Here is a 21036-nt window from a genome sequence, read left to right on the forward strand (position 1 = left end):
GCGGGGTGCAACAGGGTGCGATATGGGCTGGAATGGGGATGCAACACCAAGTGCAGGCGGCAAACCACAGGCAGCTTTCAGCACATCCCAAAGATGCTACAAAAGCCCAGCGTGGGCTACCTTTCCCCAAGGTTAGAGTCAGCGCCAGGGCTCCGGTGACTCTGCCCTCCAGCAGCTGTGAGTAAAGCTGCAGTCATTGCTCTGTGCCTCAGTTTCCCCTTTTGTAAAATACCACGTTGTGCATGGCTCCATGCAAATAGCTGGTGGCTGGCATATGGAAGATGTTCCAGAGGGCAAAGCAGCATCTGGGTGGTTACACCTTGGGGCTCAGCTCCACCACCAAACCCCTCAGTGGGACCCTGGAGCATGTGGGAAGAGGGACCAAAGCCCGGTGGGGCAGCTGGAGCCCCCAACCTGGGAGCAGAGCCCAGCATTGTACCTTGCTGCCTCGTTTTGTCATTAGGCCCTCTGCTAGAGATGGGAAATTAATTAGGAGCTGGTAATTAATGCTTTCATCTGCAGCCAGGAGGAGTCGGCCCTGGTTCCGGTTGCAGGAGTGGAGCTGTGTCTGCAGTAAGTGCTGCCTGTCCTGCTGGGTCTGCCCCGGGCGGCTGAGCAGGGACACCTGCGATGGAGGGGACAGACCTGCTCAGCCATGGTCACCTGTCCCTGCAAAGAGGCAGGACATGACCAAGGACCTGCTGCTCTTTCCGTGCACCAAGGACGCACGCAATTCAGGTGTGAATTCACCACGTGGAGCGAAGATGCCTGGATCCCCTGTGCCCAGGGATCCAGGCATCTTCGCTCCACGTGGGTGATGTTGCAGGCTGAGATGACTTTACGGTCCCAATCCTTCCCACCACCACACAAAAGGCTGGGATGCCACATTTACACCACCGTGCAGTAAAACCATTAGCGTGCACACACCCTTCTAAAGACACTATAAATCTCCTTGCACAATAAAAACAGAGCTGGGGCAGCCAGTGGCGGCTGAGGTGGGTACAACCGCAGCACGCTTCAGCCACGCCGTGCACACCCACACTCGGTGCATTAGCCTTGATTTGGAGCATCTCCCAACCTACCGGCGCTGGGCCACCACGGCAGGACAACAGCCAAGGAGGCGATCCTGGAGATCCCCCGTGGGTGCTCAGCTCTGTCACATTTGGTGTCCCTGGTGCAATTCCATCAGCAAAGGGGCCACCGCTATTTGCTCAGCAGGGCTGGAATTTCACCCAAAATAACCAGTTCTGCTTCCAGGCGCCCTCAGCCTCCACTGCGCCCTTCGCTGCCTGCGTGGTTGTGACATCTTGCCACCAGTAAATCCCTACGGGGGTCAGCATAGCCTTCTCTTAAAGCCATCAGCTCCACCTGAAACACCTCCCGAGCTGATATTTGGTGGGAAATGAACGCTTCTTTCCTCCCCATGTCCTGATCCCGACACATGGCTGTCACATCCCTGCATCCTGGTGTCCTGCAGCCACCTTCTGCACACAACCCGGCACATGATTCCACACTGGGTTGATTTTCCCAGCCTTCACTATGCACTTGTACAAATGCTTTTACTCCAATGCAAGAGGAGAAAAGCCCAGTTCCCCTAAACAACCCATTGCTATGACTCAAAGCTGCGTGAGTGCCAACTCAGCCTTCCACAGCTTAGCTTTGAGAAAGCCCTGCTGGAGTTTCTCTCCTTTCTCCACGTTTCCGACTTGGTTTTCCTGCCAGATCCTCCCAGGACAGCTGGGACGCTGCACTGCCACCGTGTCAGCAGAGAGGAGCACTTGGATGGCCGGGCAGACGGGTGGCTTCGCCTCGGGAGCTTGACTCAAGCCGGGCTCTCATTTACACGGCTGCAAATCCAGATGAGCTGCACCAACGCGAGGGAGCGAGACGCAGCCCCTGGCACTTTCCTTCTTTGCATCGGTGAAAGAATCTGACTCGGATTCTTGAAATTCATCTTTACCCAGGACTCCAAGCGAAAAGTATCAGGTTTCTGGCTTGTGAGCAATGACCGATGAATCCAGGGTGAGAGTTTTGCCCACGTCCCAGTTATAAATGTAGTCTGTCATAGCATCATCCAGCGCCACGACCATGAACCTGCTGAAAACCTCGCACCGTGCATGTTGTTAAGGGCATTATCCAAACACCTCTACAACACCAACAGGCTTGGGGCATGGACCACCACTCTAGGAAGCCTGTTCCAGGGTTTGACTACCCTGTCAGTAAAGAAATGCTTCCTAACGTTCAATCTAAACCCTCAGGTGCAGCTTTGAACCATTATAGTAGCTCCATCTCAGTGCTGCCCCCCAGGACCCACCTGGGCTCCAAGCACTTGCACTAGCAGGGGGGTCTTCGCACTCAGCACAGGAGGGGTTAACCACAAGGCAGAGCTGCTTTCCTGGAAAATATTGACTTAGCAGCTGGCACAGCTGGAGATGGGGAGATTTCAGGGAAGAATCACCTTTTTTTTTCTTTTTATATAAGACCAACACCCAAAGCCCTCCCCAGCCGCCCACCGACCTCTCACACCCGCGTGGTCCCAGGGGATGCTGGGGCCAGCGTGGAGGTGCGAGGACTCACCAGCCGAAAGAGTTAACATGCAAGCGGGGTGGGAATGTATGAAAGCAACATGTGACGGCAGGTGGGGCAGGGCGGAGCGATGAATCACTCTTTTGCTTTTCCTCTTTTCACTTCTTGCTGTTACCTGTCCGGCCCGGCACTGTGCACGTTGGCAGGAGCCCGAAATAATCGACCTGGCAGCCAAGGCGATGCACAAGAGGCTGGCGGAGATGTTCACCGCCACAAAACCCACTGGCTGACCCAGTTCTCCAGGAACAATAACGACGGACAGCTTTTGGCCTCAGAAATCCTGCTTTTCTCTGCCTTTCGTTTGTTTTCCACTTCTTTTATCCAGTATTAGCACCTTGTCTTGGAAGAGCGGAGGATGAGAAGAGTGTGGGCCCGGAGGTAGAGGACCTTCCCGGTGGTGCACGGGCACCCAGGGCTGTTTCTGCCCTGTTGCACAGCCCCGGTCGTGGGAAGATCCGCTTTCCTTGCCTGGAGCCAGGAGCAAGCAAGAAACCGAATCCTCCTTGCTGGTGAAGAGCTCTGGCCTGGCAGGAGCCGGAGGAGAAGGGAGCGGCGTTTTTCTCCGGCTGCATTGTGCCAGGGAGGGCAAAGCAAATTGTGTATTTAAAGAGCGGGGGATAACTAACTCCTTATTTATCGTCGACATCCGGCACTTGCTGAGCATACAGAGCTCCCTTTGGAGAGGGGGCACGCACGGTCACCATGGCTTTCTCCCAGGTACAGTGCCTGGATGACAGCCACGTCAACTGGAGGTCCAGTGAGTCCAAGCCTGAGTTCTTCTACAGCGAGGAGCAACGCCTGGCCCTGGAGGCACTGGCCTCCCGTGGCCCCGATGCCTTCTATGAGGTCCTAAAGAAAGAGAACATCAGGGACTTCCTCTCCGAGCTGGAGCTAAGGAAGATCCTGGACACGCTGGAAACATACGACCCAGGCTCCGAGTACATCCCGCGCCATGGCAGCAGCACAGGGGAGAGCGAAGGTGATCACAACAGCCAAGGCGATGAGCAGGATGTGGCCCCATCCCTGGAGTACTGGCCCCAGAGGTCGGACCGCTCCATCCCCCAGCTGGACCTCGGCTGGCCAGAGACCATCGCTTACCGTGGTGTCACCCGTGCCACTGTCTACATGCAGCCACCCATTGAGGGGCAAGCGCACATCAAGGAGGTGGTGCGGAAGATGATCTGCCAGGCTCAGAAGGTGAGGTGTGCCGCGGACAGGATTTGCCCCGGGCTGTCCTGACGCGGACAGATCCTAAATCCTGCTCAGCCGGGTGATCCCTGTCCTGTGGGGAGCTCTGCCCAAGCAAAGGCACGGGGGTCAAGCGTCGGGTTTTTTCTGTGTTCATTCTGTGTAATCAATTTCTGGGGATTGGATTTTGCTGAAGATGCTGGTCCAACACTCCCTGGGAGCAACACACCCCTTCCCATGATCCATACGGCAGCGTTATTAATCACAAGGTCCCTACAGGGCTGTGGGAGAAAACCTCTGGGGAGAAAAAAAATGGGTTAAGCTGCTTCTTAGGTGCAAGCCCGCGATGCCAGGAGCCCAACAATCATCATTCCCAGAGCCCTGTGTGACTGCATGTGGCAACACGCAGGAACCAGAGGAGCCAAACTCAGCCCTGGGGCAAAGTGGCCAAAGCCACCGGTGTGGCGCTGACGTGTGGGAGGGTCAAGCTCGGCCTCAGATTGCCAGGGCTCTTCAAGTTGGCCTCATCCTGGCTTTAAGAGGAAAACAATAAGCGGATGTGTAGGACAAGGCTAGAGAGATGCCAAGGGGATTTGGGCTTGTTCTCCAGTGGCATCAAACCGAGGAGCAGGGAGCTGGAATGGATGAGTGATGGGACCAGCCTGGTGTCATGGGCAGGAGGACCAGGGAAGGAGGGCGATGGTGGCACACGTTGAAGGCCAGAGGTGGTGGGCAGGGATAGCTGTATTTCCTAGTGACCCAGTCCAAGCTGGGAAATGCAGGAGACGTCAGTACCTGCTGGATTCTAGGTGCTGGTGGTTGGAGCCCTTTGAGCTCTGCGCGTCTGCTCCCTTCGGAAATCCGGCTCTGAGGAAGGGGCACCTCATCCTCCAAGGATGTTTCAGCAGGAAAAGGGGGAGACCATGGAGCAGGCAAGACAAGCTGCGAGGCATTGGGTCTACATGGTTCTAGAGACTCATGGCTAAGGTTGATGCTGGACTTTGCAGATCCTGTCAGGAGAGAGGGCAGCCTGGTGGCAGAACCTCTCCAGGACCAGAGGACCACGGGCTGAGCACAAAGAGCCCGGGCTCAGGCAGGAAAACTGATCTCCCAATGCATCCCAGCGAGGTGGCTCGCGGGGGTGGCCGATGTGAGGGATCGAGGCTACCCCACTGCAGGCAGGAGCCACCTCTGGCCACTGTCACCTGGAAAGAGTTGAGGTCACCTCTCCTTACCTGCAACTCACCAAAGGAGTTTGCAGTAAGGACAAAGGGAAGGGAGAGCTGAAGTCCCATGAGATGGGAAAACTTCCCCACTACAAATAATGTCTCACCTTCAGGTCCTTCCAGCTGCATCTCACCTGCACTTGCAGGTCCTGCCTGGCTTTGCCTACTCACCACTTCCCGCCTGCCCCCCCCCTTCTCCTCCACAAGCGGCATCTCCTGAGTCATCCCACCACCCTCCTCCTGCTCAGCAGAGCCAGGAGGTTGAGTCAGGGAGCAGCCGACAGGCTCTCCCGCCTGATCCACCCCCACCTCTCCTTGGAGCCTCTCCAAGCCACAGGGATGTGGCCCTAATTGATGATGCCATGCTTGTCACCGGTACCTTGACGCCTCATGAGCAGGGCTGGGCACTGCCTCCTGGTCCAGGTACTCCCTTCTGGTGGGATGGGACATGATGACACCACTGGTGATGTGCAGGAGCCTGCTCAGAGCTTATGGCACCCCAGGAAACATAGAGATGGGTGTGTGCTTCAAGCCTACAGCCAGCAGGGTCTGGGCATGGCAGGAGTTACAGGGTCTGACAGGCAGGGTTCTTCCAGAGGTCTCCTACCCCATAAAAAAGGATCTTAAACAAGCACCGCAGCTGAACTTCCCATGCAGCTGAGCCCAGGTGACCGCTGGTGCAGGTGCTCCTAAGCATGGGGACACTGGGCTAGACCATCATCCTCTGCGCCCAGAGATTTCAGCTGAGGCTTAAAGTCTTCATGGAGGTGAAAGAGTTTGGCTGAGGAAGACAAGAGTGGACAGAGGGACAGTCCAGCTGCCATCCCATCAGATGTCACATAGTCTGTCCATGTTCTCTGTCCATCCTGCAGTGTACCTTGGGCCACTCTGCAGAGATCCCTGCCAAATTGTCCCATCCCACCAGGGAACAGCAGCGCTCTTCATCTGCCTGTGAAGGAGCATAGGCTTAGGGAAGCTTAAGTATTGCATCCCAGAGGAAGACCCTTGCTCCAGCCGTTGGTCTGAAGTGCTCTCAGATGCCGAACCTCAAACATCTCCGTGCAGGTTGCTGTCCCATGGCCAGAGGAGCAGAGTTCACCTGACAGACAGCCTGGCTGAGGAAAGTTCAGAGCCCACGTCAGCGTGGCTGACGCTGGGTCGGCTCACGGCAGCTCAGAGCTGGGGCAAGGGAGCCAAGAGCCGAGATGTGAGGCCCCTTTGATGGTGCTGATGAACCTACTTGCTTGCAGGAACAGGGCCAAACGCTGCTGAGTTCAGAGCTTTTGCTTTGCACTGCGGAGAGGCAAACCCAGGCGAGCCGGAGCAGCGGATGCAAATGATCCCCTCCTCTTTCTGGGAATAACTAGGAGTGAAGAGAGGCAGGATCCTGGGGCTATGGCCCTGCTCTCCCAGCAAATCCCCATCTTTGTGGGCCACTAAGGAAGGTGGGTCAGGGACGTGGTGCACCACCTGGAGACATTCACCGGGTCCAGCTCTGGTATGGCCATCTCTCCCTCAGTGTGGATTCCCTCAGGTTGCAAAGCTCACAGAATGGGTAGGAAGGAAGATCTCCCTTCTCTCTTCTTCTCCAGATTTGGGCTTTATCTGACCAGAAACCAGAGCAGGCTGAAAACACCGATCTCAGCCAAAAGCCACCAGAGACAGCAGCGAGTCTGACCTCTCTGCACTGTGGTGACATAATTACCCTGAGCAACTTCCAGCAAAGGTTGGGAGGTCCTATTAATTACTGTTTACAAGACCTTCTGCTGTTCCTGGATGAAAGGGTCAATTGGAGAGAGCAATTATTAACGTTACTTGTCCCACCTCATCCCAACATGCTTCCTCTAATTGTGCTTTGGTGCCTGCCTAATTTATTAGATGCCCACGTGGTGTGCCCCAAAAGTCATTATCTGATGAGTCAGAGTGAGCTAAGAGAGTGCTGTCATTTCCTCTATAAAACATGATCCTGCAGTTTAGGTGCCCATCAAAGCCCTTCAGAAGGATCCTAACGCCATTTCCCAGCATCCAAGGGGATGCAATGCTCACCGCTCCAAGGGGTGTTGAGATCTGGCACCTGCACATCCACTGCATTCAATGGATCTTGGGAAGAAAAGCATCACCTGTTTGGGTGTTGGGAGCATCCAGCTGTTGATTTGGGACTGGTCTTCTCCACACCCTCCAGATGGATGGCAAAGGGATGGCAAAGCTTCCTAGGATGACACAAAGGAGCTTTGGGAAGAGGAGCAGCTCTCCTGCCGCTGGACCTCCCCGGCACCAAGTGTGGGGGCATGCTGAGCGCTGCCCTGGTGGAGGTGACAGGGACAAGGGTGCCAAGCACGCTCCCCTCAGCAGGACAGCACGGTTTGCTCCAAACGATTCCATTCTTTAGGCTGGGAAGCAGACAGCACACAGGATTTCACTCCTCTGGAGCAAACAGACCTCCATTCTTTGCAGATTAAACCCTGTCCCTTGGGTTCAGCCCAGACTCAACTGGTCCCACCCGAGGTTCAGGGGTTGGCAGCCGATCAGTAGATCTCACCCCTGGACAGTCATCGTATCAGAAGTGCTGCAGCACCGTCCTCGCTCTCTCAGCCCATTTTGTGCCAGGGCAGCACATTGGCACACTGGTGTGAGCACCTGGTGACAAACCAAAGCCAAGCCTGTCCTGCAGGCAAGATGCGATGGGGAGGGAAGCAGAAGTGCTCTGTGATGACACGATGCATCAACCGAGCAGGAGGGTTAAAAATGTGGGCAAACAGATGAAAGCCGAGCTGCCCTTCCGCTGCCCATGCCAGCCCACCTGGCGACTGCCTGCAGCGCGCTGCCTGCTCACCATCCCTGCGCGAGAGCGGCTTGGGGTGAGGGACCTCACCGTGCCCTGCTCACACCCCTGCAAAGCTCCCTGTCTTCAGAGCCGTAGCAGCCAGCCAACACCTTGAGAACGCCAGGAGCATGGTGGGAAAATGCACTTTTCCTCCCAAAATGAAGGCAAATACTATCCTCATCCTCATTTTATAAGTCCTCAACTCCCTCCCGCAAAAGAAAACACAATGTGCGGGTTGAGTGACGTGACTACAGCCACAGGGAGCATCGGTGCAGAGATGGAGCAAAGCCTCTGCCACCAAACCCACCTCCTTGAGCTCAGATGCCCCTCACTCAGGACTCATGGCAGACAGCACAGCTCCTCCCCACTTCTTTGCTGTAAATGGAAAAGCCAAGCCCTGAGCTTTAAGAGTATCTTTGAACCCATCCCACTTTCCACCATCAATGAGACGAGGGTAACCCTCGCTGGGCAACCCTTGCAAAGCCAGTGCCTGGTTTTCTGCCTCAGTTTCCCCACCAGGATGATAAGGATTTGCCACAAACAAGAGTAGGTGCGTGAGGGAGTGAGGATTTATGCTGTCACAGCAAAGCCTGTTGAGAGGCTCTCGGGTGAAGATAAATGGGAATTCAGTTAAAATCAAGTGGCAGAGCCATAACGTCCCCTCTGGCTCTGCTCACTGACATTTCCCAAAATGTTTGTGTGTGGCCAGGTTTGGGAAGGTCAGGGTGGCACCAGAGCTGGCGTGGGTCACGGCTTCCCACGCAGCTTCACTCTTTGCCCCATCGCCTGCAGAAAAGGAAGGGAAGAGCCGGCAGTGTCATAGCACATGATCCTCTTCTTAATTAGAGGTCTCCACCTCCTGTGGCACAAAACTAATTAAAAGGCAACTTGGTGCTTTGAGAGCCCAAGACTGGACATGCCTGAGTGTGCAAACACCTGGCACCATCCCAATCCCTTCCCTCCTGAGGGAGGAGCATCCTGGAGTCTCCCTGTGTCACCCCCCAGCGTGGCACTCCCATGTCAGTGTCCTCCCCATCTCGGCTATGCGCGGTGGCCAGTGGAGCCCTCCTGGAAGGGCAACAGGCCGAGAGGCGCGAGAGCTCAGAGCATCTCTCCCTGACACAAGACATCGCCCAGAACATCTGCAGAGATGGGGGCATCAATGGGTTTCTGACAGAATCATAGAATAGTTTGGGTTGAAAGGGACCTTAAAGATCATTCAGTTCCAATCTCCTGCCATGGGCAGGGACACCTCCCACTGGATCAGGGGCTCCAACTCCCATCCAACCTGGCCTGGAACACCTCCAGGGATGGGGCAGCCACCCTGTGCCAGTGTCTCACCACTCTCACCGTAAACAAATTCTTCCTCATGTCCAGTCTAAATCTGCCCCTCTCCAGTTTATACCCATTCCCCCTCATCGTATCACTACAAGCCCACAGTCCCTCCCCAGCTTTCTTGTAGCCCTTTCAGGTACTGTAAGGTCTCCCTGGAGCCTTCTCTTCTCCAGGCTGAACAACCCCAACTCTCTCAGCCTGCCCTCATATGGAAGGTGCTCCAGCCCTTGGATCATCTTTGTGTCCTCCTCTGGACCCCTTCAACAGCTCCATAGCCTTCTTATGTTAAGGTTATCCATGGACTTGGAGTGAAATTTGGTGCTTAGGCAGCCATCCCAGCAAAATCCCAGCACAGACGTGTTTTCCTACCACACGCAGGACTCACCCTGGCAGCAAACGCCCTGGGTACAAAGGCAGCTCTGGTTTGCAAAGAACGGTTACGCTATTTAGTGCCAAATCCTACTGTCCTTGCACAGGGTGCTGGCACAGCCACCCCAGCTCTGCTCTGCGTTTCTAGAGCCTAGGAGGACAGAGAGATGCCTACGGGGGTTTGCACAGCAGGAGTAGCACCCTGAGCACCCAGAGGGCTATGAGACAGAGACGACAGCAGTGCTGATGACAAACACCACCTCCTTCCAGTGCTCTGCTCTGGCCTCATGGCCCTGGTGTGGGACAGGAGCCGGACACAGGCAGTGGGAGCCACCACCTCCCATCTGCTTCCAAGCAACTCCATCAACTTGTATCCAGGCCTGGGGTTTTATGAGCTATTAAAAGTTATTTCAGCTCCCAAATACACCCCAGGGGAGTTCTGATACTTTCGACCAAGCTTAGAGTCACTTCTAGCTATTTTTACACCGTTTCTCTCAATTCAAGCAGGCATGAACACCTCAGAGGCAGCAACCACCTCATCCAATGTGCCCTCAGACAGACACATCATTGCATCGTGGGTTTCCCTTTCTGCTGCTCCCCATGATGGGGCCACAGGCAGAGCCAACACAGCAAAACTTCTTAGCCAGGAACTGGACTCTGACATTTGTAGAGCTTGTTAAAGGCAAGAAAGTTAGATTCACCTTCAGAAATCAATATTTCAAAAGTGTATTATGCTACAGGCCACCACCAGGGATGGAATCTCCCATAGTGACAGCAGAGGAATGGGACTGTGGACTCCTGTTTCCCACCCTTGGGCTCGCTGGAGGCTTCCCCACACCAAATCCTGACCTTCTAGAGAGCGAGCTCCTTGCTTCAGCTGTATCTTGTGTTGTCACCTGGCCATGGTCCTCAGACTCATCTCTCTCCTCTCTCCAGGTCATTGCTGTGGTCATGGACATGTTCACCGATGTAGACATCTTCAAAGACCTCCTGGACTCAGGCTTCAAGAGGAAAGTGGGAGTCTATATCATTTTGGATGAGACCAATGTGAAGCACTTCCTTCAGATGTGCGAGCGAGCCCAGATGCACGCCGGGCACTTGAAGGTAAGGATGGCCCAAAGGGTCTGGGGCCAGATGACCTCCTCTAACATAGGGAGATAATCAGAGCTATCAGCCCTGCTCTCTCTTGTCCTGTGGGTATAACAGGCCCCAGACTTGGGGCTGTGCTAGATGAGTTTAGTCCATTTTTCCTGTAGCCAAAGCTGAAGGTGATGCCCAAATCCAAGAGAGGCAGGATGGAGGGAAATGGATGAGAGACAGGAACATGGATTTCCACTCAGCAAAGCTGGATGCATAGAGTCTGCAGGGCTGCTAGTACCCAGCCAGAGCTATTTTGGGGGCAAAGGAGTATTCAGGCAAAGCTGTGGCCTCAGAAATGTGGGCAAGATTTGGGCAGGGAACAGCAAAGCCCAGGGCAAACCCACTAGCTCAGCTCCTCCAGCTGAAGAAGCCATCAAGAGGGAAGTACAAGAGGCAGATGCTCTGCCAGGGCTGGATCTGCAATGCTGCCAACCCCATGCCAACTCCTGCCCCGGGGGCAGCACCAGCAGGAGCAACCACCTGCCAGTTCTCTTGCTTTCAGGCTTTCCCGCAAGTCAGAGGCTGGAATTAGAAGACTCGATTTTCCCCTTTTCTGGAGCCTCCGCCCCAGCACGGAGCCAGGAGCAGAGCAGGGAGGCACCCACGCTGCCCTCGGCCCCGGCAGCTGCCAAGGATGCCCTCACCGGGCAGCACACGGACAGGACGGATGTGTCCACACATGCCATGTGCACCAGCCCCAGGGGTGCTGGCAGCTGCACGCGGCATCTCTCCTGAGCACGAGTCCTGTTTGAAACGAGAGAAGATAAAGCAGCGTGGGGGATGCCTGGCAACACAGGGACTCGGTCCCCAATCCCCTTACACGCGCCTGTGCGTGCAAGGGGTGCAGAGAAAATCACCTGGCACGGTGCTTGTGCAAAGGCAGAGGAAAACAAAGGGGCAGAGGGGAGGACAGGGGGATACATCAGCCTCAGGAGCAGCAGCAGGAGCAAGGAACCCTCGCTCCAGCTGCAGAGGGTCCGTGCTCTCCGCTGGGCACAACACTCCCATCAACAGCACCAGATGCAAACACACCGCAGCAGCTCAGCAGTTTCACGTCAGGGCTTGCGGCCACCCCTCTCCCAGCTGTGCTTCACCCGCTGGCTGTGAGTTGCTCAGCCTCGCCTGTTGCTTGGCAGAAAAGTGATGTTTCTGCACCTGACGTCACCCGGCCGTGTATACCGGCTGCCAAAAGGCTGGCGGGGAGGTCCATGCCCAGGCAAGCTCGCCAAATTTGCTTACAGTGAGGGCAAACCCCCAACCGAGCAGGAACACGAATGAGCCGCAACACCCTCACGCTGGGCTGGAGCAGGGCAGGGACACAGGCAGGTCTCAGGATCCCTCAAATCCAGGAAGCCAAAAGCACCAGCCGGCCCAGCCTTGCACCTTCTCCAGCCACTAAATCCATCAGCCCTGCTTAATTGCTGCTCACAACAATTAAAGCAGACTCAGCTGAGCTTTTACCCATGTCCAAACTCCCCAAAGCGTCTGGTATCCTGCAGACTGCTGCTGCTCCGAGACCAGAAAAGCCAGAGCTGACGCACAGCGGTGTTTCAACGCGTTAGCAGCTCGGTGGCAGGACTGGAAAAGCAGGAGAACATCTGCAGAGCTCGGCAAATGTCTAGAAGTTGGGATTTGCCACGTATCGCAGGCAGTTTGCTGGCATGGGAAGCAGCAGGGTAGGAGGCTATGAGGAAAGTAGGGCAGCGTCTACGAGCTGCTTCGTAATCCAGGAGATGCTAACGAAACATTGTTATCTCAGCGCCTTCCATGCTTCACAATTAGCAAGCCGGCTTGGGCAAGGCGGTCTCTTCGTTGAGCAATGGCGAGTGTTTGGGGAATGATTCACCAGGTCCCGGGCTCGGCAGGCGGCCAGCGCCGGGCGCTCGCTTACAGCGCGCTCTTCTTGGAAGAGATTAAATAAACAGATCTTACCTAACAGCAGAGATGCGCAAGGAGCGAGGAGGAAGGGAAAAGTAACCGGCACCTTTTGCTCCTGGGGAGTTTTGTTCCCTTGGGCGTTCCCTGAGTAAAACCCACAGCTGCTTTTTGCCTTTGTGGAAAGATCTGGCTCGGAGCGGGAGAGGCTGACGCCCTGGCTGGCGATGGGCAGAGGGCTCAGCTTTGGCTGCGAGCATTGCCCAGCAGGCAAACCCCAGGAGCTACCGCGCTCTCAGCAGCTCCATGCATACGGACAACACAGGATAGGGATGGGAATTGCCACCCAAATCTGCTTACCAGCCAGACCCCAGCATCTCCAGTGCTGCCTGCTGCTGGACACCGGGGCGCTCGGGACCACTTTCCCACTGCCAGACACTGGGACACTCAGGACCAGTTTCCCCCCAGCCACACCAGGCAAAAGGCAAACACTAGGGACAAAAAGGAAAAAGGTACCAAAGGAAAGCTCCAAACTTCTCCACTCCACGTGTAAAACCTCCCTGGAAAGACAGGGAAAGCCTTTGCTTTCACACCTAGCTAAAACCAGCACTGAATTCCTGTCCCTCCTGCCAGGGAGCGGAGCTGCTGGAGCTCGGCACGGAGCTGGGTCATGGTCTACAGGGAGAGAGGAGACGTCAGCAGATGAGGAAGCCTGGAGGGGGGAAGGACAAATACTTCAGGTGCCTTTTTTTGTTAAAAAAAACCCCCAACATAAAAACATGCAGAAAAACAACCATGGAGGGCATGACCCAGTGACGGCACAGCGCCTGTGGCAATGGCATTATCAACACCCCAGCAGGAACAGGAGGACGGCACAGTGCCTGTGGCAATGGCATTATCAAGATCCCAGCAGAAACAGGAGGAATGCAGGTGTTTTTATAAGAAAATATTTTCTCCCCACCCACGGGAGACCATTTGACCATTGCAGTGGAAGATGCTATCAGCTCAGCTGCAGAAACATATTGGTGCCCTCCAGAGTGAAGCAGCGAGGCATGAGCCATACTGAAGATAAAAATCATCTTATCAGAGCCAGCCCTTCCCTCCATGCCCAGGGTCCTTGCTGGGGGACACCCCACTCCCCAACCACCTCCGCACGACCCTTAAAACCAGGGCCAGATGTTCCAGTTCAGGAGAACAGCAAGGGGAAAACCTAGTGAAGGACAGGCCCACTGCCACCAAGTCATTGTATACGGTCCTGGGGTCACCACTCCCCCTAAAATCCCTTCCTTGTACATATTCTGGTGGGGAAGAGATGAAGAATCACCTCTCCCGTGGTGACATTAGCATAGACCACAGGAGGTGGAAACAGTTTGGCAGCAGTACCACACACTGCTCACCCACGGACACGGGCAGCACCAGGTTCAAGAGGTGAAAAACACTGCGCAACACATGGGCAAAGCAGGAAATTCATGAAGCCAAGTCCACGGTTTGCTGCATGGCCTTGGGCAAGTTATTTTATCTTCCCATTGCAATGGCCTCCTCTGAGCGGGCCATGAAGAGATTTTCCACTCCTCAGAGGGGCTGTGGAGCATCTTGGGGAGCACTAACAGGAGGGTGATTGTTGTTCTGACCAGCCCTTTACTCATGCCTCTGCCTTTGCTTTGCAGAACCTGCGAGTCCGGAGCACGGGTGGGACAGAGTTTTTCACACGCTCGGCCACAAAGTTCAAAGGAGCTTTGGCCCAGAAGTTCATGTTTGTGGACGGGGACCGGGCTATGTGTGGATCCTACAGGTAATCAGTGGTGTCTCCTCTTGCCCACCTCATAGAGGTGTTGGTCAAAGGACTAACCTGGACCTAGTGGTCTAGATCCAGACTTGCCCAGCCTGGCTTCAGGACCCGGTCACTCCTCTTAAACTGGGAGATGATTTTGCAAAGCCAGCCTGAGATATGGAGCAGGACCCAAGGGGTCCCCACCACCCCACAGCCAAGTGCAGGACATTCCTCCTTCTCAAAAGTGGTGGGAGACACCAACTGTTTGTGCCAAAGAGCACCAGGGAGGACAAGAGCACCAAGCCTCAGCCAGTCCCAACTCCCTCGTTAACCTCAACTTCTCCAGGTAAATATTTCCTACCCAAAGTAATTTCCAGTTTGTCCAAATAAAAACTTACTTGGGTAGAAACAGATCAGCCTCAGTAAACTTTTCAGCCCTAAAAGACAAGTTTCATAAACATGGAACTGAAACATTTCCTCCTTTCTGGCCACAACAAAAAACACCCCCATTTACGAGTCGCTTTTCTTAACTAAGTCAAACTGAGAAAGGAAGAGCAGCCAACATGAAAGTGAAAACCTGGCCCACAGCAAATACCTTTAATTTTCACTTCAAGTTCCACTGTGCTCAAGACTTCAACCCTTCTAATTTGGGACGAGAGCTAATTCTACAATCTCATTATTATTAATGTTTACAGTGAGATCATGTCTGTGCTCGCACCATCGATCCCCTGGGGAAACCAGGGTTGAGGAGATGTCTGTTATTTACCAGTGAGCGCTCAGAGTTTTCAATGTGTTTCTCTTCCAGCTTCACCTGGTCCGCAGCGAGGACGGACCGAAACGTCATCACTGTCCTCTCAGGCCAAGTGGTGGAAGCATTCGACAAGCAGTTCCAGGAGCTCTACCTCATGTCCAAGGGAGTGAGCCTCAAGTCCATCTCCATGGGAGAAGAGCCTGAACCCGAGCCTGTAACGCTGCCCTCCATCGTGCCAGTGACCCCCGCCAACGCCGTGGTAAAGAAGCTGATAAACCCTAAATACGCCCTGGTGAAGGCCAAGAGCGCCGACCAGATCAGCAAGACTTCATCTGAGAACCAGGACAAAACGCAGAAGACAGACAACAAAGTCAAAGCCCTGCCTGAGGGCCAGGCGGGCGACAGGCACGGTGACATGGCAGACATCTCCCTTCTCATCCACCCTGGCCTCCTCAATCTAGAGAAAGCCAACATGTTTGACTACCTGCCCACCTGGGTCGAGCCTGATCCCGAGCCCGGGAGCGAAGTCTTGGGCTACATCAACATTATTGACCCCAGGATAAAGGACGTGAAGCTCTCACAGATGAACCGCATCAAAGTCTGCGATGTCTCGCAGGCCAGTGCCCAGCACCGGCAGATGCTGAAGAATAGGGAGATGGAGAACAAGAAAAAGGACCAAGAGCCACTTCTGGTGTCCCCCTGCCAAAGACAGATCTCACAGACCTCCACGGAACCTCTCCCAGCCCCCACCACCAGCCCCACTGAAGGCACCAGCTGGACAACTAAGCAAGCAGGAACATTTGCCACTTCACCACTGGGCCATTGCTTGAAGCCAACAGAGGAGACACGGGAGGACATCAAGCCCCCAGTTCCAAAGCCAAGAACCATCCCCTTTGGTGTCCTTGTGACAAAAGTCATCGCACCCTGTGACAGCGGTGCTGTCCCAGAGGGTGATACACAACCATCACCAGCTGACCATGGTGGTGTGAAGCAGGAACCAGAGGAGAACCCCCACAGAACTTCAACAGAGACCTGTCATCTCCAGCCAGACCGGCCAGCAGTGGGGCCACAGGAGGACAGAGAGCCTCCCTGTACTCAAAATGGGCTGGGAGAAGAGGAAGAGGAGGAGGAAGAGGAGTACATCACTCTCAGTGACCAGGAGAGCTACTCCAGCAGCTCTGCTGACCACAGCTACCGCCGCTCCAATGCCTCCTCCATCTCAGATGAGTATTTTGAGGTGAGGGATCGCTATGGGCCACTCCGGCGAACCAACTCGGATGTCACCCACAATGGTGAGATCCTGCCCATGCAGAGGAAGCTCAGCGACCCTCACATCAGCCGGGGCACCTTCCTCAGCCCTTTGGGGAGCCTCCCGTCCATGAAGCACATCCGCATGGAAGACCTGACAAAGAGGAGGAGCAACGCGGTAGAGATTAGATGTGTGCTGCCCCGCACCATCCTGGACGGCAACAGCTCCTACCCCAGCACTGCCGCACAGGTAGGACTTCTTGCTAAAACCCTCCTTCTGTTTCTCCGTCCTACAAAGTTTACAAACCTGGAGATGACCCAGCCAGCTCAGCCAAGGTGTGGTGTCACCTCTAGCTTGTGTTGCGTCCTAGATGCAGAGATCAGACTCCCTGTATGGGACAGTAATGCCCTACACATGGCAATGGCCAGAGTCACCAGCATGTGCTCGTGGCTGGGAAGGCGGTGGACACGCCACGGCTCCAGGTGTCTGGGAGGGTAGTGGGAACGGAAGACAAAGGGGAGGCTTCGGGGTATGAAAGGTTATCCCGTAGCATCGGGCTCTGTCCCACAGCCCATCAGCAGTGGCATCGTGCCCAGCCAGGGACAGACTGCATGCAGGCGTGTCCTTCTCAGGCTTGTTTTCTACCTCCTTGCAAAGATGATTAACATCAAAGGAAAAGCACTCGGACACATAATTAGGCAGAGAAACAGGGATGGCAACCTCTGCAGGCAAGTGTTGCAGTCAGCAGCTTCGTGGCTGACCCACTACTGATGCCAGCCCTTGTCATCCCTGAGGAGCACCCGGCAACCTGCTGCAGCAGGAGCATCGTCCCACCCAGGCAGGGGACCGCAGGGTCAAACCCCTATTCCCACTGAAGCGCTGCAGCCTCCTGCACCACTACCAACAGTTTGGTTTCTCAAGGCTCCCCACCTGCTGTTTTCAGGGCATTCAAACCTCCAGGGCTACATCAGCAGCTGAAATTGCTGAAGCCACCTCAGATCACCCCAGCTGAGCATCTAATCTGTACTTACAGGGAATTAAATTTACTGGCCCAGAGTCCGCTTGCTTCTCCCCTTCCAGCCAGTGACACAGAGCCCAGAGCAGGGTTTTAATCCTTGCACATCAAATATCTCCATGCGCCCTGCAGGGTGAGGAGCTCCGAGCCCTTTGATGCTCTATTACCCAGGTCCCAGCTGCCACCTTGTTCAGGGTGGCCGGGTGTGCTGATGTTCCTGCAATAACTCGTTCTGGCACTTTGATGCGAGGCAGATAATTAACGCACCATTTGGCCTAGGAAAGCCAGGGCTCGGCTGAAGGAAATGTGCAGAGAACAGCTTCTCCCGTGTGTGAAAATAATAAACCAAAGGAATCATTGATGAACCCTCTTGAATCCAAAAGGAATCACCACTAATCCCGACCAACTATTTTCATTCTGGGTCCACATTTCTCGTGTGCTGACCCGTAGCCCAGTGCAGCCCAAAACGCATGTGGAGGTTCGCTCAGGGGAAAGATCACATTTTCCACCTCTTTGAGAACATCCAAGTTGTTCCTGGAGCATTGCCTTGCCTAAATACATGGAACCCTGTTCCCAGCCGGTTGCACAGTCAGTAGAGCACAGCAGCGCTGGCTGATGCACTGCAGGCACAAGGAGAACACTGGGGACACTCAGGTCCTCTCCTGTCCCCCTCTCCCTCCTGCAGGTCTGGGCAGATCAGAGGCTTCCAGACAAGGTCCCCTCCCATTTATGGCTTCATGACAGGCAAAATGCCCACCCTGACAGCTCCGTGCCCGCACGACGCAGCCCTTACCTGGGTACAGGACCCTGCTGATCATCCCTGGCATGATGATAACGAACAAGGGCAGCATCTTCAGGTAGCTGGCCAAGATGGAGCCAGCCTTGGCGTGACTCAGGCTCTTAGCAGAGAGCGACCGCTGGACAATGACCTGTGGGAGAGCAGGGCTGGATGGCCAAGCCACCTCCTATTCCACAGCAGCCTCCTCCTTGCCAGACTGTGTCCCAAGCATCCCCAAACTCTAGAACCATTGGCCATCAGGCCCAAACACAGCATAGTTGTGTACCCAACCCACGGGCTGGGTTTCTTTGCAGACCAGCAGCGGGTTGGTGTTGTGCCATAGCACCACAAGAGCCCGGTGTGACCACAGCAGCACACCCTCCCACCAGTAGCAACAATTCCCCACCACTCTCCTCTCCTTTCTTGCCCATTGCATTCAATCTCATCCCCAAAGAGTGCCTACAGTGAAGCGGACACTGAGTTCAGCCTCTTCCTACCACAATTCCACCACCCACACTGCTCAAACCACTGCACCTCAAAGCTCTGGCCAAGCCATGTCCACTCACGATGCTTCCAGCCCTTGGGCTCTGAGGCAAAATCTCTCAAATAGGCAACATCCATAGGAAACTCTGACTTTAAAGGAGCCCAGAGTCTCCTTTAGAGACAGAAAGGCACTGAGCATCCAGCAGGATTTGGCAATTCCTGAGCGAGCACTGGCTCGTGGTAGGCAAGAGGAACCAGGTCGCAGGGTGGGATGCTCAAGGAAGCTACGATTTAACTTCTGCCTGAGAATCAGAGCATATCAGGGGCTGCAGGACCCACCAAGCAGCTCAGTCACGGCGTCAGGCACACGACGACTTCCAAGGGAGAGGAGGAACTAACTCACCCTCAACCACCCACACCTGAAGACATCTCAGACCTTAGCACAGCTTTTAAGCAATCCAGTTCAATCAACCTGGCATTACCTAAGCCAAACTGCTGTAGTGCAACCCTCCTGGTCAAAGCAGAAGGTTTCTGCTCAAGGACCACTGGGATATCCAGACTAAATGACCATACACTGAGATGATGCCAGCAGCACGGTGGAGATACGGCGCTGGCGGCACGCCGGGGTCTCGGCGGAGGCAGGGCAGGTTGGTGCAGCTGGCTCCGCAGCCTCCCAGCCCCGGCTCATCCTGCCACCAGCACCTGCGCTTGCTAGATCAAATCTCGCCCAGCTACATCTGCACGGGGTGCAATTACACCTCTGGGTTGTGGTGCAGACACACCCAAAGAGAAAGATAAATATCTGGTGACCACAGCCATACGTTAAGGCCTTAGCCCGTCCAGAATTAAGATTAGACCTGATCCAAACGTGTCTCTCAACCCGGCTAATCAGAGCCACCTCTGCAGTGTTTTTGGAGCTCACTGTTATCTCCTGACTCCACCTCCTCTCCCAACCTTCCATCCTTTCATCTAATCTTGGTAGCCACCTAATCCCACAGGCTGCATCTGGATGACTGAATGCTCTTTGGGCCCCAAAATGAGTGCTTAGATGATTAAGACGGGTGCTTATGTTCCTGCTAGAGAGAAGGCATTGATGTGCTGCTGGCATCCTTGGTCCTGGATCTCCAGGTGGCACTGACGTGACTCAGGACAGCCTTCGTGCTGCGGGGGCTGCTTGGGAAGCAGCTGCTGAGATGCTGCAATGTGCAAGACAGTGCATTGCCAAAGCAAGAAGTCAGAGGTGCAGCAATGGTGAACACTTCGGGCAGTTTTGAGCTGCCACAGGTCTCAGAAGAATTTGGGCAAGGGATTACACGAAGTGGCAGAGGGACTTGTCCGTGAGGACCAAGTCAGTGTCACAGCTATGTGAAGGGATGTCCTTGCAGGGAACAGCACCCTTAAACAGCAATAGCTCATCTCTTCTTCTGCTCTTTAACAAACAGGGGATGCACATCTACCGCTACCGACCCAGGAACCCCACAGGCAGAGAACAAGGCAAGGAGGTCTCCTGCTCCCCAACACATGAGAAACCCCCCGGGGCCACCAAATACAGAGGTGATGGAGCTGAACCCAAAAAGACCATTGCAAGCAGCCAGCCTTACTGGCAGAGCAAAGCCTTCAGCCCCAGCAAGCCCACGCAGCCCGGCCACCTCTCACCAGGCAACCCCAGAGCATCAGGCAAACGCTTAACCTCCCTACCAGAAAGCCAGAAGACAACTGAGGAGATGAGGACACCCCTTGGCATCCCGCTCTCCAAACTGTCCCAGTCAAAGCACCTCAAGAACAGGGTTGCGGGAGCTCCAGGTGCTTCTATTGACTCCAAAAAGAAGCCCCCCGAGACCACCAGCGAGAAGGACCACTAGGCGCTAATGCAGGTGGACTTCAAGGGCGAGAGCAATAGTAGAGCGTGCCTGGACACCAGGCAACGCCGTGTTACATGGGACAGGGGATTCTTGTTTACATTTACCTGGTCGGTGCACCAGTACCACGTGGCCATGATAGACAGCCCGAAAGTCATCCCGGTCCAGGGCAGATCTCCAGAGACTGGGTCTCGGAAGAGGTGCATTGCGTCCGCTCTGGGCAGGTGGCAGGTAGTGTTGGGAACAATCTTGGATGGCATGGCTTTTAAATAGGCCTCTTCCAGGTTGGGGTAACCTCCAATCTCATTAAAAGCTGGAAAGCATCATTGGGGAGGCTGGTTAGAATTGAGTAAAACCCAGTGGTCCATGAGATCAGCTGGAAAAACTCTCACCAACTCATTAACTCAGAAGCATTGCCCAGAGAGGGAGGGCTCATTCATGATTGTGTTTTCTTCTAGGTATTTAAGAGACTCTTCTATTAACATTTTGCACAGCAGGTCCCATTATACCCACCCTCCCTTTGGAGGGTGACCCGTCTCCTGGGACAAAGGCTCCTCAAGGGCCCCACCTCTTTTGACCTTGTACTG

General features: G+C 54.8%; 2 protein-coding genes across 6 annotated transcripts in view; one reads left to right on the forward strand and one right to left on the reverse strand.

Moving 5' to 3' along the window:
* SLC5A10 (solute carrier family 5 member 10) overlaps nt 1-21036 on the reverse strand; it is a 41313-nt gene that overhangs the window by 6323 nt on the left and 13954 nt on the right. For all 5 annotated transcript variants that reach the window (XM_054080506.1, XM_054080502.1, XM_054080503.1 and 2 more), the window contains 2 exons: nt 20557-20762; nt 18123-18258 (listed from right to left, as the gene is read on the reverse strand). In XM_054080506.1, coding sequence (XP_053936481.1) covers nt 18123-18258; nt 20557-20762 — 342 coding nt within the window. The remainder of the gene's footprint in view (nt 1-18122; nt 18259-20556; nt 20763-21036) is intronic.
* Nucleotides 2627-20591, forward strand: FAM83G (family with sequence similarity 83 member G). Its single transcript, XM_009562180.2, has 5 exons — nt 2627-3783; nt 10465-10632; nt 14211-14335; nt 15120-16563; nt 20033-20591. The coding sequence occupies exons 1-5, from the start codon at nt 3289-3291 to the stop codon at nt 20450-20452; spliced, it is 2652 nt and encodes an 883-aa protein (XP_009560475.2). The 5' UTR covers nt 2627-3288; the 3' UTR covers nt 20453-20591.

This window comes from Cuculus canorus, chromosome 15 (assembly GCF_017976375.1).
Source record: "Cuculus canorus isolate bCucCan1 chromosome 15, bCucCan1.pri, whole genome shotgun sequence".
Taxonomy (NCBI): domain Eukaryota; kingdom Metazoa; phylum Chordata; class Aves; order Cuculiformes; family Cuculidae; genus Cuculus; species Cuculus canorus.

Coding starts and splice junctions, on each gene's coding strand:
- FAM83G (XM_009562180.2), top strand. CDS start 3,289: ATGGCTTTCTCCCAGGTACAGTGCCTGGATGACAGCCACGTCAACTGG. Junction 10,633..14,210: donor TGCACGCCGGGCACTTGAAG/GTAAGGATGGCC, acceptor TTTGCTTTGCAG/AACCTGCGAGTCCGGAGCAC. Junction 14,336..15,119: donor GCTATGTGTGGATCCTACAG/GTAATCAGTGGT, acceptor TTTCTCTTCCAG/CTTCACCTGGTCCGCAGCGA.